At 38.9% G+C, this 27,358-nt stretch overlaps 1 protein-coding gene across 1 annotated transcript in view; it reads left to right on the forward strand.

Annotated features, from left to right (window-relative positions):
• Positions 1-18,485, forward strand: part of rhoq (ras homolog family member Q) — a 26,682-nt gene extending 8,197 nt beyond the window's left edge. Inside the window, exons 3-5 of the mRNA XM_022192096.2 lie at positions 7,645-7,809; positions 10,906-11,001; positions 14,238-18,485. Coding sequence (XP_022047788.1) covers positions 7,645-7,809; positions 10,906-11,001; positions 14,238-14,399 — 423 coding nt within the window. The 3' untranslated portion in view covers positions 14,400-18,485. The remainder of the gene's footprint in view (positions 1-7,644; positions 7,810-10,905; positions 11,002-14,237) is intronic.
• Positions 18,486-27,358: the final 8,873 nt, after the last annotated feature.

Genomic DNA, 27,358 nt, shown 5'->3' on the forward strand with positions numbered 1-27,358 from the left:
TTAAAGGAATATCCACACAGGAGTACAGAGGCCAATTTCCAGCAACCATCACTCCTGTGTTCTAATGCTACATTGTGTTAGCTAATTATGTTGAAAAGCTAATTGATGATTAGAAAACTCTTGTGCAATTATGTTAGCACATGAATACAAGTGTGAGTTTTCATGGAAAACATGAAACTGACTGGGTGACCCCAAACTTTTGAACGGTAGTGTATATAAACTGAAATAGGAGTTCCTAATGACTCATAAAATATATGTTGTGTCGCGCACCGTGTATGTGACACTATCATTAACTTTCATTAAAGCCAACATTACACCGGCAGCTTTTTGAATGGAGTGTTGCAGGATGTTCTCACCACACAGGCATGAACAGACAGAGCAGATTCCCGTTTGAACTCTGATTAACGATCATTAATCACCATTATAAGAGCAGTGAAATAGAAACAGGCATCTATAGCTTTTTTTTTTCTTCAAATTATTGACGTTAAATCCAGTCCTGCAAAATGTGCAGATTTGCAGATCAGAGACAGAACTTTGGGAAGAGAAGCGCCTGTGTCTGGACTTGTTTTTCCACCCGGCAGCCATGTTAGAGCAGGCGTCTCTGACTCTGTTGATATAGACAGTTTATAGAGCCCCGAGGAGGTGATAGGAGCAGAAAAGGAGAAAGGTAGAAAAGAGAGAGCGGTGGAGGGAGGAGGGGGAGGTAGAGGAGGAGGGAATGACTCACTGATATCATAGCATTCATATGTCACTGAGTCAACAGAGCACAGCTCACAGCAGAGCTCACAGCGGCCACAAGAAGATGCAGAAACTGATTGAAATGTCTGGAGAGAAGTTAGCGCTCGTAGAATTTAACATGCAAACACACAAGGTGCTCCCATTTCCTTTTTCTCTGTCTTTCCTTTCGTCTTTTTCCACTGGCCATAACATTTGCTGTGCACTCCTGACTACCTCAGAGAGAGTTATGCAGTGTGTCAGTGATGCATTCACGAACTGTTGAACTGTACTTATATAACTGTTTGACATATATCTCTTTCTGGTGGAAACTTTTATCCAGAGCGCCTCACGTCAGTGGAAGTGTAAACATTTCTGGACAGAGTGCTGATTAAAGTCAAGACTGAGCACTGCAGCTTTGTAGGAAGACACAGTGCATCCACTGTGAGCGGCTGGTGGACTGACTGTCTTTGGTAATGTGTCAGGGGTATACTGAGGAAACAGAGTGTAGATGAGACTCAGACAAGCTCCAGGCCTGCTTACAGTAAACTGCTGAGTGGCGTACACTGTGTCTGCAGCTCACCGGGGACTCGCACGATCCACTTGTGTAAGCAAAGGTCATGAACACACAGAAATACGTACTTGTACTTGATCCCATGGGATAAATAAAGTGTATATGTGGTAGCAGAAGAGAGCACATGGAGAATGTGAATGTAAATAGCAGCTTTCAGTTCTTGGATGTTTTTAGGAACTACATAGAGATATATGGGTCATTCCAGAATCGGAGGACACTGGTGCTTCAAATTTTGAAAAATTAAACTTCTTTTACAATATTCTATTACATATTCATTAGTAATAGTTAATAAACTGTCAAAGGCTTGATTGGTTCAGCTTACACATCAATGGTACCAGTAGTACCAGTTTATTCCAGGTTTTATTTGTGGTTTGCTAACCCTACTCTAACCACAGTAACAGGGTTGCTAATCCATGCTAATGTTAGCTTTTTCTCAGGAGTAGAAGCTAGGTGTTTAGCTAGCTGTTACTGCTGATCAAGAGGACAAACTTACTGATGGAAAACAGTAAAGAAAAAAGTAAAAAGAATTTGTCTTTCCTGATAATAGGCATTACAAGGTTGCATGAGGTAAAGTGAGACATTCAATCAAGACCGACAATGTTATGAAAATATGAAAAATAGAAGAGAGGACATAGCTTTGCTCAACCCGTTCTTTTGAAAACTGTGTGATGTTAATTCTAGCATATCATGTGATTCACTGTTTTCTTCTTCTTCTACCAGCTAAAAAAGTTATGCGAACATGTTGTGGGACACACGTTTTATACATAATAATTATTATTTAAAATATTATCCCCTTGACACCTGCTGTCACAAATTTTCAACATACCGCTTTCATTCAGATTGCAGCTGAGATAGTGTATCCATTCCCCTGAATGCCGGTTGGTGCATATTCAGTACGTACCTCAGAACCTTTTGCAAGCACTGGTTTCTTGTAGGACCGGCCGGAGTGTGACCTAATTATTATATATCTGTTATTATATATTTGCGTATCTGTGTTCTGTGTGTAATAGAGAAATTAACAATCTCCACTTATTTTAGCATCTACTGGAAAGCAAAAACACACAAAAAAGTTTTTTGTTTAATTGTAAATAAATTCAGGCGTCAAGGGGTTACGGTAAGTTGATTAATGAGAATCCCACAATTACAAGACATATCAATGAAAAAAATAATATCAATCAAAGGAGACATAAATTTCATTTTAACTGTTTTATTTGAGATTCAATTTGGTCATCAGGGGGCTGGGACAAGAGAAAAATGTCATTTTAGGGGAAACTCCAGACTAATTCTGTAGATTTAAACATATTTTCAAGCCTTCTTTTCTCCTAGTCTTTTTTAGATTTGGTCTCAGAACAAGTAAATTTACACAACAACTGCATGTTTTAGTATTTTGTATATGATTATTTGAAATTTGATGGGTGTCCTCCAATTCTGGAGTGACCCATATAATCAGACATGATGTGAATATTTTACATAGAGGTGAGTAAATAGAATAACACCTCATTCACACTATACAGGACTTCTGCAGCTGACTGTGGCTGATTGTGTTTTGCTTTATGGTTCCCAACTTGTTAGAAGTCAAAGTTTTCTTTCTCCCAACACTGCTGTGCTTCTCTCTTTAATTACTGTTAAGCGATGTTGTTGATAATCAATCACCCGCCGAGCTGAATCAGACAGATCCTCATTATTAATGGAGTTACTAGATCATAGTTGAAACAGTTGCCTCGCTCATTAAATACCTGGCATTCAGTCTGTGATGTTGGGCCAAGGTTCTTTCGCTTTCTTTCCTTGTATGTTATATTGTAGTCTGTGTTGGTTTAATCACCTGTTCTGCCATTTGTTTAGGTGCTTGTTACTTGGGACATGTTGTGGCGCCTTAACTATAAAGCATAGCAGGCGACCATGTTATGTGCAAATTAAAATACGATAAATAGTACTGTGTAGAAGTTGCAGATATTTTAGATATTTAGAGTCGTATCCATCACACAATCCAGTCAGGGAGTGATTCCAGACATACAGTCACAGTCATAAAGAATCCTATTTATTGAAAAGAACAAGCAGGCGTACAAATCTAGTATCTTCCGAGAAGCAAAATACAAATATTGTTGTATGAAAACCTTGAAGATGCTTTTCCTTTACGATACAAGGAGACACTGTGCAGAGGTGATCTTAAGTTTTTCTTCTTGGCCTTACTCTTATTCATAGTCCAGTTTGTGGTGTTTTTTCAGGTGGTTGAGCTCGTAAGTTGTGTTACTCTGCAGCACAGACACTTAACTTCTGTCTGTCTCTGTTGTATATCACTCCTTTTCTCAGGACTGCAGTCACAGCATCCAGGACATATTTGCACAGCTTGCCGCTGCAGGGGTCCATGCTCAGTGGTATGACGACTCCCCAAAGATGAAGCCAAAACATCTTACTTTTTCTGAGCAGCGCACCCATTTTATTCATCAGCATTACAGCCTCTCAGCTCCATTTATTTACAAGAAGCCAAAATTGTGATCGTGATGAATATTTAATTAACTGTGCTGCCCTATCATGGAGTCAGTCTGGAATTACATTCAGGGACAGTTTAAACCCTCAGAGGAACTGTGGCAACTTCTCCAAATGCTTGGTTCAACCTACCTGCCAAGTTCTTTGAAATTTGTCTATAGCAAGGACAGTGATACTGCTTTAAAAACAAAGATAGCTCACACTAAATATTGATTTTGCACTTTTGTGATATATTTTTGTCTTGAAAATCCATCCATCCTTTATCTATACACCATTTAATCCTCATTAGGGTCACGGGGGGCTGGAGTCTGTCTAGTATGAGAATAAATAACCATGCTTTAAAATACAGATGTTTAATGTGGCCATTATGTACAGGTCTGCCTTGTTTTTATAGTTAACATTGAAATTATGATATTATCTATTTTCTAAAATATTTGTTTGCAAAATATAAAGTAAAAATAGTTTCAATATCAATTATATTGTCACTAATAAACAGTGCCTCTTAATAGAGTGAAGATTTTTATTAAATATTGTGAATATTTTAATCATATATTCTAAACATTGTAAAAAATACACTAATTGAAGTACAGATTTTGATGGTGACAGTAAGTACAGTTTTGGTAGGGAACTATTCATTGTTTTTCAAACCTTAATATGCATATTTTAAGATCAGCAAATCTGTAAAATAACTTATTTTTCTGAAATATATAAAGTGAAAATAGTGTCATTTTATGGTCAAACCTTGTGAAAGAATAAACCATTTTACCACGTATGAAAACACAGATTTTGATGCTATTTACAGTTTTGAACTTTTTAATTATGGTTAACATGTAAATGGATATTTATAGAGATTCTACTAGTTATTGGGTCTAATTTAACCAAACATGTAAAATCTGTAAAATAGCGGTACATTTTTAAAAAGAAATTTTAAATATAAGAAAAACAGTTTTCAATCGTTTAAAAGTCTTCAACACTTCATTAGAAGAACACAGCATGGATTTGAGTCACATCACATCAAACTCTACCATAAAACAGAAGGAAATTGGAGAAAGGAGATTTAGAACATCCAGCTACAGTAGCCCATCTTCTTTTTCTTGCTTCTTTCTTTTTTTGAGCATTTTTTCCTCCTTCTGCTCTGAGCTCTTGAAACAGCTGAAGAATTCCTTCTTCTGCTGCTTCTTAACGAGGAACTCCTGCAGCTCTTCGTTCTCTTTCTCCAGGATTTTATTTGCTTCTTCAGATTTGTTGCTCTTTTCCATCAGGACTTTAACTTCTGCCCGAATCTCCACCTTGTCCTGCTCCACAGCTTGCTTGTCCTTCTGGAGATCTTTCTTTTCTCCTTGTAAACCTTCTTTTTCCTTTTGGAGATCATGAATTTTGACCTCCAGATCCTGTTTTTTTATTTCTGGAGAGTTTAATTTTTATCCTCCAGATCTTGTTTGACCTTCTGGAGATCACTACTTTCCCCTCTAGATCTTTAACCTCATTTCTGAGGGTTTTAGTCATTCCGTCTAATTGGAGGTTTTTCTTTTCTCTCACCAGATGACCTTCAGACTCTATCCAGAGGTAGACCTGATAAGATCATTAGGGTTGTTTTTATCAATCTCTAAAGTCACGTAAGACATTGTACAAAAAATAACAAAAATAAATCAAGTTCATCTGACCAATAAAACTGGGAGAGAACATTGAAACCAACCAACATCTGCAGCCAAACTCAGCACAAAATAAATCCCAACGTTTGAAAAAATAAGGCTATGCAAATCAATCAGCATCGACTGAATTCCATTCGAGCTCTTGCAGCTTTGGAGTAACATGTCAGCTTCATGAGTAAATAGTGATGAGTAACAGTGTGTTAACAGTTAGCATCAGATCATCTCAGCCATGATGAGCTCTTCTCACTGGCGTTTCAGCTCACTTCAGTCTGCACAACTGAAAACAGATGTGTTTTTTAAATCATCCTCACTGTTCGCCTCAGCTTCCTTGGCGCATTGGATGGTTTGCATTTACAATTGATTTCTTACAACAGAAAGATGAGACAGTGTCAGGTGAGCTGTCAGTCCCTGGAAAGTTACTTATCTGAGTGTGCTGTCGAAACACTCGATCATCCCACGAGACAATCTGCAGCCCTCCGGCTCTCTGAGACACAGTCGCTAAGAATGATTTGAAAATCCAGCTTGAGTCTGGTCTGTGAAACTCTGTGAAATACAGTAGTCATTCGGAAGTAAGAGGATGAAACGGCTCATCATTTTTTGAATTATATCCACTTGACCCGCTCTAGTGAGGCGTAGTTGACTCATCTACAGTACGAGCACAGGCGTGAAGATTTGTACACTGTTTACATCACCTACACCAATCTAGAAAAAAGTCAGTGTATCCACAATTCATTACACAGACAACAAGAAGATGACACCCTGCCTGGCTGATCTGCTGTTTGAAGAAATTTCAGTTGTTCTGCTTATGTTCAAAGCCATGTCAAGTAATCTGATTACGCGAGAAAGACTTGTCTGTGGAATTAAAGCATTTTGATGGTATTGTAGTGTGTGTGTGTGTGTGTGTGTGTGTGTGTGTGTGTGTGTGTGTGTGTGTGTGTGTGTGTGTGTGTGTGTGTGTGTGTGTGTGTGTGTGTGTGTGTGTGTGTGTGTGTGTGTGTGTGTGTGTGTGTGTGTGTGTGTGTGTGTGTGTGTGTGTGTGTGTGTGTGTGTTTTCTTGTACTTGCTACATGGTGAGTACCATTTTCTGCATTTAACTATCAAAGTGAGGACATTTTTACAAAGTGAGGACATTTTGGCCGGTCCTCACTTTGAAACAGCCATGTTTGAGGGTGAAGACTTGTTTTTAGAGAACAGGTATGAATTGAGGTTTGGTTAGGGTTAGGGTAAGGATTAAGTTTAGGCAATCAGTTGTGATGGTTAAGGTTAGGGTAAGGCTCTAGGAAATGCATTACGCCTATGGATGTCCTCACTAAGATAGAAGTACAAACATGTGTGTGTGTGTGTGTGTGTGTGTGTTTGTGTTTGACAGAGAACTGGACTCACTGAAATCATCGGATTGAAAGACTGTTGTGCCAGTGCTCACTTGTCCCATTGCAACCCTCTCTAGCACAGTTGGATGTTGTATCCAATTTGCTTTGGTTTCAGAGATGCAGACAGTAAACCTCCAAGACAAGAAAATGAGACTGATTCACTTGGTCTGATTTGGTCTGGTTGAGTCACATCTAATTACTGGAGATCCATTGATCCCCTGTGTCGTTAAGCTCGCAGCAGAAAAGCATGAGCCATCAGCAGAAGAAGTGCGATGCGTCATGAATATTCATATGCGAGCAACTCAGACACTCTGTCGAAAGGGGTTTATCTTTTCTGGGGACAAGGGAGCACCTGATCTGACACACAAAGGGCAGCCCTGCGTCTGTGAATTAGCCATTTACACCACTCAAATATACGAGATGGCAGCATGTTTGGTTTGCAGTGTCTTTTGGCAATGCCTTGTGCTCAGCTCGTGTTGAAGGACTGCAAATGTGAAATAATCCTTAACTCTTTCTGTCAGAAAGGGCAAAGCTAAAGAGAAAATAACTCTCACACGAATGTCGTCTCCTTCACATTCGTTTCTCTTTCTCACTGAGTACCAAGTGCAGTTTCTTTATGCACATCATTTCTGTCATAATATTCCACATCACTGGTATAAAACAGCCAAGGTACAAGCCTTGTGCAGTGTACACCTAGCTCTCCAGTGGGGAGTAGAAGTCTCTCTGCTCATTTTTTATGCTTTAATAATTGATGAATAATAATTTCTCAGATGTTAAGAACTGGACATTAGTCATGTCTGCTCTTGTGACCCTGAATGTTAACCGTTACTGTTCCATCCTCTCTCAGGAGGACTACGACCGCCTGAGGCCGTTGTCCTACCCGATGACCGATGTCTTTCTCATCTGCTTCTCCGTGGTCAACCCTGCCAGTTTCCAGAATGTGCGTGAAGAATGGGTGCCCGAGCTGCAGGAGTATGCACCCAGCGTCCCCTACCTGCTCATTGGCACCCAGGTTAGTTCAGTTCACATCACAGTGCTTCATGTTCGGCCACGAATTGCTGCTCATGTGGACGCAGTAGGAAACAAATATTAAGTTACAGTTGTCACTTCCAGCACATTGATATGATATGAATGTTCTTGTGGGTCTAAAGTTACTGCAGAGAATTTAACCACAATAGGCCACTGAGGCCAACAAACTCAGGGATAAATATGCATTGAACCCACCTAAACTGTGTTGCCACAAGTGTGTTTCCAAGTCCTAAAGGATGTTACATAATGCATTGAACATAAATGAATGTCAATGTCTTGCAGCATCAGAAATCCTCACAAAAGAAGCTTCTGAGACAATTTTTTGCGGTACAACCCCCAAACTTTCAGAACATTGTGAGATAAAGTCTGCATAATTGCAGTTTCTGAGAAAACCTTGAAACAAAAGACAGCTTCAGATCCAAAAGGAAGCTCACAAGGTGATTAAAGCTGAAACAATGAATCAGTTAATCGGAAAATTAAAAAAAAAAAAAAAAAGAATCAGCAACTGCTGAGATCCTCTTTGAATCATTTCAGTCTTTTTTTTTTCAACCAGAAACCCCAATCATTGATTTATACCAACATGAACTGAACTATGTAAGGAAAATATTACAGTTCTCTGACAGGTATTGAGATTTGAAGTCAGTCTTCAGTTCAGTATTCACTATGTGATCATTTTAAAACATGTAATGGAGCTTTACCACATGAGATGCCATCTACAGTGGGACTATTACACATGAACATCATGAATTTGTAAAACCACAGACAAATTCACACTCATGTATTGCAAAATGTAAGAGATGTGTCATTTTAACAAAGAGACATAAACCCTTATGTCAGTCTAACCACAGCATGCAGTGTGAACCACACATACACTGATCAATGGGCAACAATCCATTTTAATGAAATTAAATGAAATTACAGTCTTAGTCTCATTATTTAATAGCCTTAAACCATGTATCCTAAATTGCTACCTTTGTGATTTGATAATTGCATTGTTTCAAGTTGTGATTTCAGTTTGAAAGGGATTAATTGTTACCAACTTCTTACATGTGATAATTAGATTTTCTCATTCCTTATAAATGATGGAAACAGAATATCTTTTGTCCGGTTAAGCAAAGACAGATACCTTGAGCTATGGCAAAATATGAAAAGTGTTTTTTTTTTAATGATCTATCTTCTGACATTTTAGAAGTAAAGCAAAGTGAATGATTGATTAAGTTAAAAGAAAAAGCCAACAGCTCGATAAAAATGACTTTAATTGCGGCTTTAGAGATCACTTTTCCTGTGCTGAGCTTTCACTGAGTACTTCAGGCAGGTCATGACAAAACATTTCGATGCAGCTGCACATCAAACAGCACCAGCTGACTCTGCCTCCACAGGCGCAAAGTGGGATTGAAAGGAAAGGTGTCTCAAGTGTACGCTCCATGAATGCAACTGGGCCTGGATTCAGCAACCTGAGATTATTTTAGGAGAGAACTCAGAGGTGGACAGACACATTTAAAAGTACAAGTGTTGATCCAAGAAGGCAGTAGAAGGTAGTATGGAGGCAGTAGATATCAGAAACAGGCCCAACGGGAAATACATAGGGATAAAATGGGCTTTCAGCTTGTAGTGTAGCAAACTGCATTTTAGACTAGGTTTACTACTTCTTTTCTGAGCTGATGCACTGGTTTGGTTGCAGTGCTCACGGGAAAAAACACAAAATCTCAAGAAAGCATTGTTTTCAGTTAAACCATGGTAATGTATGGTGTTTTGTTGTTTTTATCTACTTATGTAATAGTGTAAACTATAATAGTGTTGTTTGACTAATTAGGCCCTGATCATGTTTTATAGGCTTAAAAAAGCTGCCTGAAAACAAGGTTGACGAGAGCCAAGAGACCGAATCAGAACGATAAAGCTGTAGGCCTGTAAGAGGGAGATGAGGCTGAGGGGAACTGTTGAGCCAGGCCATAATAATACTCTCTGAATTCATGACTACAAGATATCCCTTTGAATTTCCACGATCGATTTTTATCCATTGTCAATGTAAAAATATTGATCAGTGTAGCTTTAATTAGATTTAGTCCACCCACTCATGCAGTCTGGAATCCCTGAACCTGAGCCACTGAAGGAATAATCTGTTAAATTAAAAACAAAAATAGACCAAGCGGTACAAACCTGGCTGGGATATCAGGATGATCTGGTTTATATTGCTTTAGAAGGTCAGTGGCTTTGTCCTAGAGTCCTCCCTGCTTTAAAGGTAATCATTAAATCGGTACGTTTTAAAGCAGCAATTAACTTACGCAGCAAAGCTAAAGCTGGGTTAATGTCTTGTGATTTTTTTTTTAATAGATGCATTATGCTTGTAGATGTGAAGAGATGACATTAATCCTAAGTAGGAGCTCATTTCTTAGGCCTTAAAATGCACTGCCAATATCGTATGTCCTCTTAAAAGTGAGCGCAGACTTGTGGGTGATTTTTATTTATTTATTTTGTTCGGCTTGTGTTCCCTAGCAACCAAATGCCAGAGCAGCCGAGGCCCAGCGGTGATGAAGATGGAGTGGGTGTCTGATTTATCTCGTGTCAGCTGATGTTTACTGCTCTTTTATCAGTTCTCGCCATAACTCACTTGCTGCTCTCTGGCCGGATGCTGATATGTGCGCACGAGCTTTGCTGCGACGCCACAAATCTCCCCAATCAAGAAAAGGGTTAATGAAGGCTGCTCCCTGTACGATTCAGCAGGTGGATTCATTTCGAGTTATTACTGACACGGGGATGAGTTGTGTGTGTGCTGAGCATTGCAATGAATAAAAGGCGAGTGAGGAACCTTGTGGTTGGCTGTGAAATCGCTTTACACAAGAGCAGGAAGTGTGGGCCAACATGGCTTTGTTTCAGAATGAGAAATCACACTGTCAGTTATACGGTTGAGCTGCTTGACACGGACCTCGGCTATGTTTAGAAGCAGGCGCCCTGAAAAGTGCAGAAATACCTGATTTCCTGTGAAGTCAGACTGAAACAGCCATCAACAAAGTATAATAATCTAATATTAGAAATAGTAATGCTTTTTCAGCTCAGAGAAGGTGTCTCTTTTCTTTGTCAGATTGACCTTCGTGATGACCCCAAGACCATTGCCAAACTGAATGACATGAAAGAGAAGCCCATCGCCACTGAGCAAGGACAGAAGCTGGCGAAAGAGGTTAGTATGTTTCTCCTACTGTGGAAATAAAGTAACACTGCTGTCTTAGGAGAAGCTTCTATTTCCACTTTCAGTGTTAGAGAATTGCGCTGTCAGGTCCAGTTAGATTCCTGTGTGTTGATTTGACCCAGGAATGTCTCTGTAGGAATGTAATTTCTTCAGTGAAATGCTTGGAGTCCGACCTCTGTGCATTCTTTGCCTTAAAATGAATCCAGGAATACATTCTGGGTCAACATGGACGTCCAGGGGAGTTCAAGGCTGCAGGACGTAGATACCAAATGTGGTCTGTGATTAATCGCTCCTGTCAGGCAGAAAGGAAGAATAAATGTCAGACTTTCAAAAATTACAGTCTAGATTTGTTTAAAAGTTGATATCCGCCGTTTTGGCAACGTAAAATAAGATTCAGATTGAGATTCTTGTCTCATGGAGTCATGAAGTTGTCTGAGGCCACAAGGATTAATTCAAAATCAGTTTAAGCTATTTGAGAAATGCCTCAAATTAGGGCTGTTTCCTTCAGTGTGAGCAGCATTTCACCTTGAGGATCATTACAGAACGATGCTGTCGTAGGTGACTTGTGTTACACAATCCTCGTCAAGATTACAAATCTTGAATGATGAATAGATAGAATAGACTCTTTAAAGGTTTGCCACATGTGGATCACAAAATGTGAACAGCCCTAGTGTGTGCCCAACACCTTACGAAAATGTTTCATGTTGTTTTACGTCTTTAATTATTCACCTGTCTGTGTATATACAGTATAGGAGTCACTCCAGAATTGGAGGACATTTGGGCTCCAATTTTCCAAGTATTCATCCATAATAGGTAATAAACTATTAAAGGCTTGGTTGGCTCAGCTTAGACATCAATGGTACCAGTTTTATTCCATGTTTTATTTGTGGTTTGCTAACCCTACTCTAACCACAGTAACAGGGTTGCTAATTCGTGCTAATGTTAGCTTTTCTCATAAGTAGAAGCTAGATATTTAGCTAGCTGTTACTGCTGACCAAGAGGACAAACTTACTGATGGAAAACTGTAAAGAAAAAAGTTTTTTTTAAAAAATAAGTCTTTTCCTGATATTATGCAAAACAAGGTTGCATGAGGTAGAGTGAGACATTCAATCATGCGTGACAATGTTATGGAAAATAGAAGAGAGGACATAGCTTTGCTCTACCCATTCTTTTGGAGAACTGTTTGATGATGTTAACTCCAGCTTTGATTCACTGTTTTCTTCTTCTTCTACCAGCTAAAAAGGATATGCTAAAATGTTGTGTGCTTGTTAGGGGACACACGCTCTATGCATATTAATTATTATTTAAAATATTATGTTGATTAAAATTTTTTTGTGAGGATTAAGTGGTGTACAGATAATGGATGGATGGATGTTTTATTTGAGATTCAATTTGGTCATCTTCGGGGTGGGACAAGAGAAAAATGGCATTTTAGGGGGAACTCTGGACTTATTTGATATATTTAAAAACATTCTTTTCTCATATTTTTTTTTAGATCACTCAAGACAAGTACATTTACACAGCAACTGCATGTTTTAGTATTTTGTACATGGATTATTTGAAATTTGATGGATGGGACATAAAATGTCCTCCAATTCTGGAATGACTCATATACAGTATAGCAGTTAACTCTCACTTAACTGAAGACCTTTTACACATATGCTTTTTAGATGTCCTATTTGTAACATTTCTGCTTTATGTAACTGCTGAAAAAGTCATTTTTTCTTTTGTAAATCATGTGGATTTTTAGTATGCTTTTACCCAGACATGACGACGTTTGGCACATCATGAAAGCAAAAAGTTTTGTCAAGTCACGTTACTGGTATTTATACAGCACATTTAAATCAGCAACTGTTGAGCCATAGTGTATTTCAGTAGAGAAATATGATTGGTGCTATGAATTCATGCAACGGGTTTGAATATTTTTGATTCAGACCCCACAATATTATGCGTAGTGCAAATGTATCTGATTAATTGAAGTTTTAATTTGTTAAACACAGATAGAGCCTGACAATTTTTGTTGATGTACATGTATGGATATTATGGAAAATTAGCTGTTTCCTGTTATTTTGAGTCTTTTGTTTACATGCAAACTGTGTCTTTGGTCAGTCAGAACAGCAGAAATTAGGTCCAGATGCTTTCTAAAGTGCAAATTTTTAAAAAATGTTGGTGTAGATCTCTGTGGAAATGTAAGAGTGTTTGGGAAAGAATGGTATTTCACTTAAACCTTTGTGTAGTGAACATGTTCCTGAATTAACAACAATGGTGGATGTGTGGTGTAAAAATATTTTATCTATTGGCAGTTAAGAGTTTACTCGACGTTACTGCACCACTTCAACAACATGCAAACCCTACATCCACTGTGCCCAGTATTACTTGATCCACGGTTTAAAGTCTGTAGAAACAATGAAATGACAGAATGTTCTTCTCTGGTGTTTGATATTAGATTTTTCTTTTTAAACCAAGGGGGGAGATAGCTGTATAGAAAAATATGTTGCTGCAGTGTTATGAGGGAGTATAGACCAGGCCATTTCTGACTGGCTGCAGAGTAACAGGCATTTCAGTTACTGTTCATCATACAACAACATAGTTTTGGCTAGTTTGTTTGTTTTTGCTGATGAGAAAACTTAGTAAACTTAATGGATATCCTTAGACTTACTCACTCATCATTAGCAGCTAAAGTTACCTCATGATATCAACTATAGCCAAACTACTTCTAATTACGCTGGTCATAACATTACATTACAGATACAGACTCAGCTAGCAGGGCTGCTGCTGAGCATTTTTCTCTTTCCAATGAAATGAACAGGAGGGTTTCTGTTGCAAAAAAGAGCTCCAGTAAGCCAAGACATTTTAGATAGCAACTTAGGGAACTAGTTCAACGTTTTGGAAAATATTCTCATTTGCTTTCTTGCTTCTGTTTGGTAAATTTGAAAATGTGAGTTAGAGTAGCATTTAGCACTTAGGAGGCAGATTATGTTTGTTAACTTTGGAGCAGGCTAACTGTTTCCATCTGTATCAAATCTTTATGCTAAGCTGTGCTATCCAGCTGCTGTCTGTACCATAATAATTGCTGTGGAGATGTAGAAATGGTTTGTACTGGCATACATGAAGACAGTTAATTACAGTTTTTGCCTGAAACGTTGAATTCTTTTAACTTAAAATACCTACGGGGTTGAGGTGCTGGACTGCTGTTACTGATGGTCTGTTCTTCATTTTCTCATCAGATTGGTGCATGTTGCTATGTGGAGTGTTCAGCGTTGACCCAGAAGGGCCTGAAGACAGTGTTTGATGAGGCCATCATTGCCATCCTGGCTCCCAAGAGAAAGAAGGGATCGCTGAAGAGAAGACTGGGACCCCGCTGCATCAACTGCTGTCTGATCACGTGATGCAGAAAAGATAAAATAAAGATCATTCAGCAAACCAACCACAAACCAAACCTGGACTGAAGGCAAAAGAAGGACAAGAGAACAATGCACAGAGAGCTTGTAAGACAGAAGAGAGGACTGAAAAAGGACAAAATAAGAGCCACCTTAAAGCTGCAGGGCTCTTGAAAGGCCATAACTCTCTCCTGCTGTCCAACACCGGGTTGATGATACAGTTTACTACCAAAGGAGCACAAAGCCCAAGTCAGTCTCTTCTTCTAAAATACTTTTGCCTCAAAAATTCCTTCTTTTATAACCATTTTTAATCATGTTTTCTGTACAATGTTGTTGTATGCTGTCATACAAAATAGCTAAAAAGGACATTTCATATTTAAGAGAAATGCTACATTTTAAGGAATTCATATTATTTCTATGGTTTCTATACATTATTGATTTAGGGATTTCAATGTAAGATCAGACGTCCAAATGAAGAGAGAAAACCTGCAGCTATAAATAGCAAGAGGCTGATTATGGTGATACTGTGAGTGTCCAGGATACATTTCTGGACATAGGGGCTCAGTCTGTTTCATTTAAAACTCATGACAAAAAAGACCCTGTTTGCCCACAGTCATTTGACATTTGAAGACCTTGAAGACCTTTACATTGTGTTTGAGATAATACAAACTATCCAGAGTAAAATGCAGTCCCGATGACACATTTTGGACCCAGAGCTCTATTATTATAAAGAGCCTTGATTTTTTGCCTTATGAAAACTCCATTATTTTATGGTGTGGCATGCCAAAACATTCTGTAAGTTTAGATAGGGCTGCTGCCTTTATTAAGAAGTGAAGAGGTTTATTATCCATTTTTTAAAAATCTATATTATCCAGAGTATATGATTCTGTATCTCTAACATAGAGAATCCAGTATGGGAAAACAATATTTTGTCATCTGATGAATTACTTTCTTTCGTTCCATTATTTTTTTATTCTGCAATAATATGTTTATCCTTTTATCACCTTTAAGAAGGTTTTGAAGAGAGAAGAAGAGGGAGAGGGATCTCATTTTAGAAATGAAACTCGAATTTATATCAACGTCCAAAGAATCAAATGCACACGCTTTCATCAAGGGTGGCTAAGATGACCCAATACTGTACATCTAATGCACAACATGAAGCGCAGTCGGTGCCACTTTATTTCCCAGCTCAACAAAGCACATTCCTCTGATTTTAACAGTGTCCCTGTCCCAGAAAAGGCTAATCAAAGCACAGAAGGTGCACTCTGTTCTGTAAGGCACAAGGACAAGCATAGCACACATAGCATTTTAACATGCACAATCACAGTTCATTACATTTACAGAGTTCTGCTACAAGGCTTCTTCAGACCTCCCAGATGTCATTAGGAAATGCAAAAAGACACTCATCCAATCAGATTTGAAAGGGTAGCAGCTAGTTGCACCAGCTGTTCATAAGTTATTGTGGTTACAATTGGAGTCATTACTGATTGGAGACTTACTTGTCACCAATTCAAGTAGCCACTTAACTTGTTACTAAATAAGTTGTTTTCCTCTGCAGGAATGTGTGTGCAGGTTTAAGCTGCGACTGGAACCGCCCTGTAGAACCTCTTTCAGAGCCGTTTTCAGGCAAGAAAAAAGTACCTACTTTATAAGCCGCTACTTTTTTCTCACGCTTTGGACCGTGCGGCTTTTACAACGATGCGGCTAATGTATAGATATTTACGTGTGAGCTTCATGCCATCATTAAGTTTAGCCTCGTCACATCAGACCAATAAAATTACCAAACAGGTCACAGTGGACCATTGACACTGTTCGAATTAAATCAAACACACACTAAATTCTTCAGATCAATCATTCTGCGCTTCATGCATATACTCTCATCATGGAAAACACAAAGAAATGCGTATGATGCAGCTGTTGCAGGCCAAGCCTGCTCTCCTTTAACCTCGGCAGGTTAGGGTGTGTGTGTGTGTGTGTGAGTGTGATGTGAGGAGGAGCGCTGCAGCTGTGTGTCTGTTGCAGACACGAGTGTGCAAATGGAGGCAGAGCGAAATGTACCACGATCATATACAATACAATAAAAAAACTTAAAGATAAGTTTTAGTGCTAGCGCTAAGCGCGCTAGCACTACCTGAGGCTGGCCAACCACGGTTCGGCGGCCGGCAGAATCGGGTCGGTAACACAGCTTTTAAGTTAAAGGCAATTGATCTGCCTGTCGAAGAAGGAAATAGAGCTGCTGCACGTTAGCTTGGCATCAATGAATCAACGGTGAGACGTTGGAGTTGGCAGCGTGAACTGACTCAGTGTGTTTCACTGCCGTGTTACAGGCACTGTTCGGAAAAAAGTATGAATTTAATTACAAGTTAAATAAAATCTTTCTGTGCAAATATCTCATGTTACAACGTGGACACCCGCGGCTTATAGTCCGGTGCGGCTTATATATGTACAAAACTTTTTTTCTAACTTAGTGGGTGCGGCTTATATTCAGATGCGCTCAATGGTCTGGAAAATATGGTACCTACTTTGGGTTGTGTACGTCTGACTAGCCCAGCAAAACTGCTGTGCTAGTTTGATGCTGATAAGTTAAACTAATAAAAGACCAGCATCATTTCATCAGCCATCACAATGTCCTTGTTGAGTTTCTCCCTTTCTACCATCAGCAGCATATTATTCACTATACAACATAACAAACCGCCATTGTTCTGTTTCCTACGTGTTCATCGACCTGGAGTTATGTCCAGTAACTTTTTGTCATTGGAGTAGCGCACTAAAAGTTAACATGTCCATCGAAGCCATTGGATGACCGTATTAGAAACAGAAATGCTGAAACATTACAGAGCCGTACCTATAAACCTTCTCATTTTCTTGCATCTGTCCAAAGTTCCTGCAATGGAATCCACTTCATATTTACAGCAAGAAGCGTCAAGTATGTGATACATCGTGTTAGCTAAGTAAACCATGTGGCCTATTTCAACATACTGTATTATTCAACACTTGATAAAAAGCAAACATTTGATGATTGTATAAATTGGAAATATTTCAAACTAAATTACCCCAAAAACAACAGAGTGTCTCATAACTTACAAAATGAACGACCAAAACAATTTGATAGCTAATCATTAGCTATCAAATTTTTATGCTAATCAAACTGCGTTTGATTAGCCGCCCTCTAAAATTGTACTTTTTGGCAGTTATGTTACACCTCGAGATGGATATTTTCACTATCAGTTCACACCAAATCATACAAATCTTTACTGACTAAGACAACAGTATAACTCAATTCAGTGAATCACATGTTTGGACTAGTAGTGACTTAGAAGCACAAACTCAGTGATGGCTTTATGAATAGCTGGTGCACCGCAGTCTCTAGATGTCGCTCTTTCAATATCCAAATAATCAGTATATTTTAGGCTTTGATGTCCTGACATGATGTAAAGGATTTATAGAATGTGTGGAATGTATGACCAACACTCATGTACCAATCCTGATTTTGTTCTTTAAGTTTCCTTCACAGGAATTCAGTGATCCCAGTAAGGGAGTCATTCTACTACACTTTAAATAGAAAGAGAGATAATATGTAACCAGGATTTAGAGAATAGTCTAAATATCTACGAGCCCCTAAAACAGGTGTGTATGCAACAAAAGTCTCCAGCCAACGTGTCCGTAGTCGGTGCTGTAGGTAATAACCTGAGGTTGTGACTGAACTTTTCTTGCAAGCCAAACATGGGAAATATCAGCTCTTCTTGTTTTTATGCATTTGTTATTGGCTTTTTCTAACTTTTTTGTTTGAATCTAATAATCAAAGGTGCCAACTCTTGCTGTTACCTTTCTGTTCAGAGTCAGATATGATGATTGATTAAAGCTTTAATGTAAACGGTGCTCCTCCTCTCTGTCCCAGCCTGCGTTGTATAACTGTCTTTCTGAGCAGCGGAGATGCCTGCAGGGTGAGCAGCCTTCTTTCTCGGACAGTTTTTTGCTTGCTTACGTTGTGTGAAGGTCCACCCTCAGGATGCAGGACCTAAGTGCCACAGCCACCATTGCATTCTCCCGTTGATGCTCCTCTCTTCTCAATAAATGTATTTACTGTGTTAAAAAGCTGGCTTTGGGGGGCTTAACTTGGAAAGCGTCACATGTGCATTTGTGAAATTAACTTTTGTACTGTTTATTCCTGGAACTAAGACCATTCATGCTCATAATGGGTCAGACATCGCCAGGTTGACTTAGCAAGCAGTCAGCAGAAGGTTAATCTGAGTGAAAACACACATTTGTAGTGTTCACAGACAAATGCTTTGTTAAATTTACTAATTTATATTCTGAACATTTAAAATGAATTGAATCAGTTTAATTTGAAGCTATTTTTCAGTCCCTATTAATATGAGTTGGTTGATTTCTGGAGCGTGAGCGCCACTTGCTGGGTGCAGCTTTGTATGGAACTTACCTCACCTGTCTGCTGGACAACAGAAAAAGCTTTCCATGGATAAAAATTTTACCTTGCTTCACATTTATTTAGTTGGCTTTAACCACTGGACACAAAATATGTTTGCTGCCATAAATCAAAGGCAAAATAATCAGAAACTCCTCCATCTTCTTAAATCTCTGTACATGTGTATAAATATCTCACACTGACGAAACAAAGCGTTTTAAAACTAGAAATGCAGCCGTTTGCCGCTGACGGACAGTGAAGTTACAAGTTACATCCATGTCTGTGCTTACTTATAATACTCTAATTTAACTATAAACTGAAGATTTTACTTGATGTTATCATATGACCATCCTGCAGACATATTAATACCACAGATGAGGCTACTGAAATCTAGCGTGCCAGTGGAATGAATTGTGTTCCAGCCTGTGATCTCAGATCGGATCATGTGCTCCTAATTATCTGCACTGAAGTCACAGGATCTGTTGGTGTTTAGCATCAGCTGTGAGATCATGTGAAATTGATGGACATGCTGAGCAGATTCCTCTTCTCTTGGAAAATTGCCCAGTTATTGTAATAATTTAAGATCTTTGTCGGCCAGAACAGTTAGTGTCCCATCACGTGGAAATAGTTTCCACTATTATAAAACGTAACAAACTATTATGTACGAGTCCCACAACTGCAACAAACAGAGCACAAGCTCAACGCTGCACATTAATCTTCACACGAGAAGCATGTGGAATGATGAAGTGCTTGGATGGACACAAGTCCCAAAATGTACACCAAGCACGTCTGAATTGAACTTCCCTATAGATATTTAAAAAAACATCCTGTATTACAGGTATAACCCTTTAGGATTTTAAAATATGCTCAATTTCTCCATTACCATTCAACTTTTGGATATCCACAAATGTGTGTCTTATTTTTTGTGATCTTACTTCAGTTGATAGTTTGTTTTTTTTTGGTCAGTTCTGTAAGGCAGCTGAAATATTAAGCAATTCATCCAAAAATAAAAAGTAATACAGTGTATCGGGAACATTTAAGAGGATATTATTCAGTACATATAGAGAGAAGTAATGGTATTGGTCAAATTCATCTTTTACTTTGTTTATTGTGTGATTTGTCTCTTTTTTTTTTTTTTTACAAATCACTCTTATAAAACACGCTTAGAGAGACAACAACTGTATGTTGTTCTTATACTGCAGAGTCAACCAGATAGTTATTGGCTCTGGATTTTTTTTTTTTTATATATATTATAGGGATCGGGCATAGCATTATGACCACCTGGCTAATATTGTGTTGTTCCCCGTTTTGCTGTCAAAACAGCCCTGACCCGCTGAGGCATGGACTCCACTAGACCCCTAAAGATGTGCTGTTATAACATGTTAGAAGTAGATCCCTAAATCCTGTCAGTTGAGAGGTGGGGCCTCCATGGATCGGTCCTCTTTGCCTATAGTATGCCACAGATGGTTAGTTGTAGTGAGATCTGGAGAATTTGAGGCCAAATCAACACCTCAAGCTGATTCTTGTGCTCCTCAAACCATTCCTGAACCATTTTTGTTTTGAGGTACAATGCATTATCTTGCTGAAAGAGGCTACAGCTGTCAGGGAACACCGTTTCCATGGAAGGGTGTGCATGGTCTGCATAGTGTGTGTCAAAGTAACATCCACAGGAATGGGAAGAACATTTACCAAACTGTCACACTGCTTCCACCAGCTTGCTTTCTTCCTATATTGCATCCTGGTGCCAAATGTTCCCCAGGTAAGCAATGCAACTGGCCATCCACGTGATGTAAAAGAAAACATGATTCATCAGACCAAAACACCTTCTTCCATTACTCCGTCGTCCAGTTCTGATGCTCACATGCCCATTGTTGGTGCTTTCTGTGGTGCACAGGGTTCAACATGGACACCCTGAATGGTCTGTAGCAACGTAGCCTCATATGCAACAAACTGTACTGCACTGTGTATTCTGACACCTTTCTATCAGAACCAGCATTAACTTCTTCAGCAATTTGAGCAACTGAGCTTGTTTGTTCGATTGTACCACACAGACCAGCTTTCCCTCCCTACGTGCATCAATGAGCCTTGGCCACCCATGACCCTGTTGCTGGTTCACCACTGTTCCTTCCTTGGACTACTTTTGATAGATACTGACCACTGCAGACTGGGAACACCCCATGAGAGCTGCAGTTTTGGAGATTCTCTGCCCCAGTTCTCTCGCTATCACAATTTGACTCTTGTCAAAATCACTCAAATCCTTACATCTGTCCATTTTTCCTCCTTCTAACACATCAACTCTGAGGACAAAATGTTCACTTGCTGCTTAATATAACCAACCCTCTAGCAGGTGTCATGAGGAAGAGATAATCAGCGTTATTCACTTCACCTATCAGTGGTCATAATGCTATGCCTGACTGGTGTATTATCACATGTGTCAAGGTTGTTTTTTAGTTGGCCCCAAAACCACGCACCGAGGCCAGAATAAAGGTGAAGTGGTTTATTGGTGTCGAGGGAGTCGTTGAGGGAGCTGGATGCCTGGCAGAGAGGTGGAAAGTCTTGTCTGAGAGCTGGAGGAGATCTGGGCTTGAGCAGGAGAAGCAGTCTTAGAAGTTGTCCTGGGAGAATAAGCTAATACACTGCCATGCATCGGTAACTGACAATCCGAGAGCAGTGACTGGAAAACAGCTACTGTCTGGATCCAGATCAGGTGAGCTTGACTGTGAAATAACATTGTTTGAAAAATACATGTATTACTAACCTATCAATATTGTTGTTATTGTCAATACAACTATATTCCAGCAACCCTATTTGGGGTCCCCACAATGCCTCATGTTGTCATCTGTAGATCTAAAGAGCTGTCTCAGAAGAACAAAAGGTTGCAGATGTCTGTGATTTTGGCAAAAATGCGAGAATATTTCCTAAATTATTTGAAATAAGTCATTCCAATGTGAAGTAAATGATCTACAAAGTTTGTCCACAACTGACTGCCGGAGCAAATTCAGCTCAAGAGGAACAAGTCTCAAGAACTGGAAAAACTCTGTCACAATATCTGTATTTAACTCTCTTTCTCCAGCTACAATCAGAAAGAGATTATCCCTTTATCTTCTTCACATTTATTGTGTTCATCTGGAATGTTTGGAATGAACTTGTGTAATTTAGATGGGGAATTTTAACCAAGTGTGAACCTGGTATTCATTACTCAATTTGAGACTGTAAAAAGAAAATAATGCCTGGCTGAGCAGAATGAGAGCACATGTGACTCAAAATGTGTCTATCCACATCCCTTAGTACCAAACAATATACAGTGGAAACAAACATTCCACATTTTTCTTCACAAATGTCACACCTTCATGACCCACATACAGCAGAATGCATCATGCTGAATGTGATGAAATATACACACTGAGTTAGAGCTGATCCATGTCAGCTGACTTTACGCTGACTAATTATATTGAAAAAATCAACAATTGTGTCCAGTGATGACAGTCAGAAAAATGGTTCCACTATCTGGCATGACCTTTGTGAGAACTAACTTGTTTTTGGGTCAGATACCTGGAAAACAGGTTTCCTGATCCCCAGACACTTACAAATAAATGTACTCGATACAGTTTTGGATGGAACAAACCTTTAAAGTCATAAATTGACAGTTAGAAAGTACTACTTGGATGTAACAAACCTTTAAAACTATGAGTACATGGCTAAACAGTAGGATTTTGGGTAAACAAAAACTTTTAAAATGATAAGTCACGCACTTCAGCAACCATCCATAGATGCGTACTGTAAGAAGGTTCTGATCTGTCAGGAGTGAGACTGTCTTTAGCAAGTTTAGCATCTTACTAACATTGATCTAATATATAATATAAATATGTAAGGGTAAGAAAACATGGATGAAGAGAAAAGGAAGCCTGTAAAACTCATCTCTGTCGTACTGCAGCGGGTGAGTATTAAAAAATCTAGAATAAACTATTAGGGGACTGCACAGTGGCTTGGTGGTTAGCATTTTAAAATCGCAGCTAGAAGATCCCTGGTTCACGTCTCGGCCTTCCCGGGATCTTTCTGCTTGGAGACATCATGTCTGAGTTCACCTCCAGTACGGTGATCAGAAACAACCAGCATAGTGGTCAATCTGCAGTCACATGACCCACTGATGGATCTATAGGCTGGTTTCTGAACCTCTGGAAAATCTTTATCTTGTTCAATATTTAACATGTAATTGCACATAATCACAACAATGATACTGACCCAAGCCGTATGTCACTGTTGAAAAATACAAGATTTCTTTAGTACTCCTGGAAGGGCATGCTACTCTTAAAGTGACTTCTGAGCTCTGCCTACCTTGCTACCCTTTGCAGAAGAGAAAATGGATAACTGTTTATACCTAGCATTTTACATATAACTTCTAATTATTTTGTTTTCCTCATTAAGTTTCACAATTGTATTCTTGTTGTAATCATAGAGTCACCATTAGATGTTGCTGTACTGACTGTCATAATGCAGCCATGATTAATGATGCAGTAAATCCTTCATGCATGTATTTATTTATTTATTTAAAAGGTCTTCTGATGAACTGCATTGTTCAAGTAGCATTAAACCATCAAAGTGCATTGCAAAGTTTGCGCCCTCATTAGTCTGTTCTTTTAGCAAGTTTGTAATGAGCATACATATTTATTCTCAGTCTGTGATAGAAAAAAGTGTCAGTATTTAAAACCAGAACTACATAGCTTCTACCGTGTATTTAGTGTGATCTCTCTTTAAACTTTATGTATCCTGAATCATCCTGAGTCTTGAAGTTTTCACAAATAATCTTGTCGTATTTAATAGATAATATTCTTCTGCACTTCCCAAAGTTATTCTTTAAACTTGAGTCGTCTTTTAGTTTATCTCTGTCCAGGTGATCCCGTGCAGCATCTATAATATATGTGGACAAAATTGTTGGTACCCCTCAGTTAAAGAAGGAAAAACCCACAATTCTCACTGAAATCACTTGAAACTCACAAAAGTAACAATAAATAAAAATTTATTGAAAATTAAATCATCAAAATCAGCCATCACTTTTGAATTGTTGATTAACATAATTATTTAAAAAAACAAACTAATGAAATAGGGCTGGACAAAAATGATGGTACCCATAACTTAATATTTTGTTGCACAACCTTTTGAGGGAATCACTGCAATTAAACGATTTCTGTATTTGTCAATGAGCGTTCTGCAGCTGTCAACAGGTATTTTGGCCCACTCCTCATGAGCAAACAGCTCCAGTTGTCTCAGGTTTGATGGGTGTCTTCTCCAAATGGCAAGTTTCAGCTCCTTCCACATATGTTCAATGGGATTCAGATCTGGGCTCATAGAAGGCCACTTTAGAATAGTCCAACGCTTTTCTCTCAGCCATTCTTGGGTGTTTTTGGCTGTGTGTTTTGGATCGTTGTCCTGTTGGAAGACCCATGACCTGCGACTGAGACCAAGCTTTCTGACACTAGGCAGCACATTTCTCTCCAGAATGCCTTGATAGTCTTCAGATTTCATCGTACCTTGCACACTTTCAAGACACCCTGTGCCAGATGCAGCAAAGCAGCCCCAAAACATTACTGAGCCTCCTCCATGTTTCACCGTAGGGACAGTGTTCTTTTCTTCGTATGCTTGGTTTTTGAGTCTATGAACATAGAGTTGATATGCCTTACCAAAAAGCTCCAGTTTGGTCTCATCTGTCCAAAGGACATTCTCCCAGAAGCTTTGTGGCTTGTCAACATGCATTTTTGCAAATTCCAGTCTCGCTTTTTTATGAGTTTTTTTCAGCAGTGGTGTCCTCCTTGGTCATCTCCCATGAAGTCCACTTTGGCTCAAACAACGACGAATGGTGCGATCTGACACTGATGTACCTTGGCCTTGGAGTTCACCTTTAATTTCTTTGGAGGTTGCTCTGGGCTCTTTGGATACAATTCGAACGATCCGTCTCTTCAATTTGTCATCAATTTTCCTCTTGCGGCCACGTCCAGGGAGGTTGGCTACTGTCCCGTGGGTCTTGAACTTCTGAATAACATGAGCCACTGTTGTCACAGGAACTTCAAGCTGTTTAGAGATGGTCTTATAGCCTTTACCTTTAAGATGTTTGTCTATAATTTTTTTTCGGATGTCCTGGGACAATTCTCTCCTTCGCTTTCTGTTGTCCATGTTCAGTGTGGTACACACCTTTTGACCAAACAGCAGGGTGACTACTTGTCTCCCTTTAAATAGGCAGACTGACTGATTATGAGTTTGGAAACACCTGTGATGTCAATTAAATGACACACCTGAGTTAATCATGTCACTCTGGTCAAATAGTTTTCAATCTTTTATAGAGGTACCATCATTTTTGTCCAGGCCTGTTTCATTAGTTTGTTTTTTTAAATAATTATGTTAATCAACAATTCAAAAGTAATGGCTGTTTTTGATTATTTAATTTTCAATAAATTTTTATTTATTGTTACTTTTGTGAGTTTCAAGTGATTTCAGTGAGAATTGTGGGTTTTTCCTTCTTTAACTGAGGGGTACCAACAATTTTGTCCACGTGTGTAAGTCAGTTCCTCGCTGTCACAGTTTTATCAGCAGTTTTTTCTTTTTCTCCAAATGCAATTTTCCTGAATTAGCAGTGGGCTTGAGATCTATGCCATGCAGAAAAATATAACCTGTTTCCAATAAGACACTTTCCAGAGGGAATGTTGTGAAGAACAAGAAAAGCACTCAGAGAATGCAGTACTATGCCAAGACTGTGCATTCCCCTATATGGCGCTGTCAGAAATGCAGATTTTTTTTAAAATAAATGTAGCATTTCTTTATTGCTTATTGATGATCAGAAATAACAACATAGAATGTGACCATTTAATATAGATGTACCCACAAACAAAATGGCCTTGCGCTGAGCACAGGTGTGTGTTTTACATGTGTACGTTATGTATGGACACCAAATCGCGTGACCTAAATATGTAGTAGGCGCTTGGAATTGATGGGACTCGGAAACACCCCTACAATTTAATCAGTTGTTGATTGTATGATTTCCAACAGATAAGTCCCAATAAGACTGCTTTGATCGATTTGTAGTAGGATCACAATCATGTGACCATACTACAGCGGCTGACATAGTGTTCACTTGTTGTCATAGTTACAGTGACACCATGCCGCTATCTCACAATGATACAGAAATCGTTAGCAAATCTGTGGATCCAGACTATAAGCTGCATCACTGCCAAAATGTAATCACTTGGTCCTTGTGTCATTTCTGACATCCCTTGAAAATTTCATCCATATCCAATAGTCCGTTTTTGAGTAATGTTGCTTACAGATGGAAAGACAGACAAACCAATGCCAAGCAGTTATGAGTCCATTAATTTGGACAATATCACTGACAGCACTGACAGGAACACAGCTTCAAACCCTGACAGACTCTCCACCATGTGTCACTGCAAGCTCTCTTTCTGGCACTCTTCAACTCTTCTTCTTACATATTGTCAAAGAATAGACCCAAACACTTTAAACTTTGATTCTTTGCTCCACAAGACGCTTCCGTTGATCTTTCATTCAGTCTTTGTGAGCTTTTGCATATTTCAGCTCTGTTTGCCTTCTGAAAATGTGTAGTCTTGCTCGCTACCCAGAGGTCATTCCTGATCAAACGTCTATGGACTGCTGAAGGATTAACTTGGCATCCAGATGAAGCTGCCAGATGCTGAGCAAGTAATTTGCTCAGCATCTGGCAGAGTTGTTCTGGGCTCTCAAAGGAGAAACTCTAAGAAACTTCTCATCAGACACTGACTATTCTCCTTCTTCTCTCTATTTTTTGTTGTTCACCTGTTATGATTTTTCGAATTTCTTCGTAACAGCTTGAATACCACATCTTGAGTATCCAATTTGAGTGCTGATTTCTATTTTTATAGTGGTCTTGATGGTGCAAAACACTGATTTAGTGCCTACCAGATTGTGTAATCTTTGGTTTTGAAATGAACAATGTGTTCAGACTTGGTTTTTTATATCATTAATCTTTCAATGAGTAAAGTCTTACGACATAATGTTCTATGTAATGCTCAATACCAAAAGCATGCATTAACACCTAACTTTGAATCATACACCCAGAACAAAAACAAAAGTAGCTCAAACAATCAATTAGAATCTTTTGACACATCTGAAGTGAAATAGGTCCAGCTAATCTCACATTGACAGGCCAAAAAAAGTTCAAGACACGTTGAGTGCAAAGGGAGGCCACACTTGCCACTCGCGCTTTTGATTGTTTTGTACATATTTTCTATATATTCTGTCTGCATCTTGATGTAGAGACTGAAATACATATGTATGCTTATTATAACCTGCCTAAAGAACAAACCCAAAGACTGTGTCTACAAAATATACTGGTACATTCATGATAAATCAAGCATAATAAAAAAAAAAGCATCTAATCATTGATTGAATCTGCCATTATGCTACATCATTACCGTCTAACACATGGACTCATTATGCTGTAATGAAAATGGTGAACTGACACAGTGGATGTACAGCATTGTGGAAAACACCGTGAAGGGAT

Source organism: Acanthochromis polyacanthus, chromosome 15, assembly GCF_021347895.1.
Source record: "Acanthochromis polyacanthus isolate Apoly-LR-REF ecotype Palm Island chromosome 15, KAUST_Apoly_ChrSc, whole genome shotgun sequence".
Classification (NCBI taxonomy): domain Eukaryota; kingdom Metazoa; phylum Chordata; class Actinopteri; family Pomacentridae; genus Acanthochromis; species Acanthochromis polyacanthus.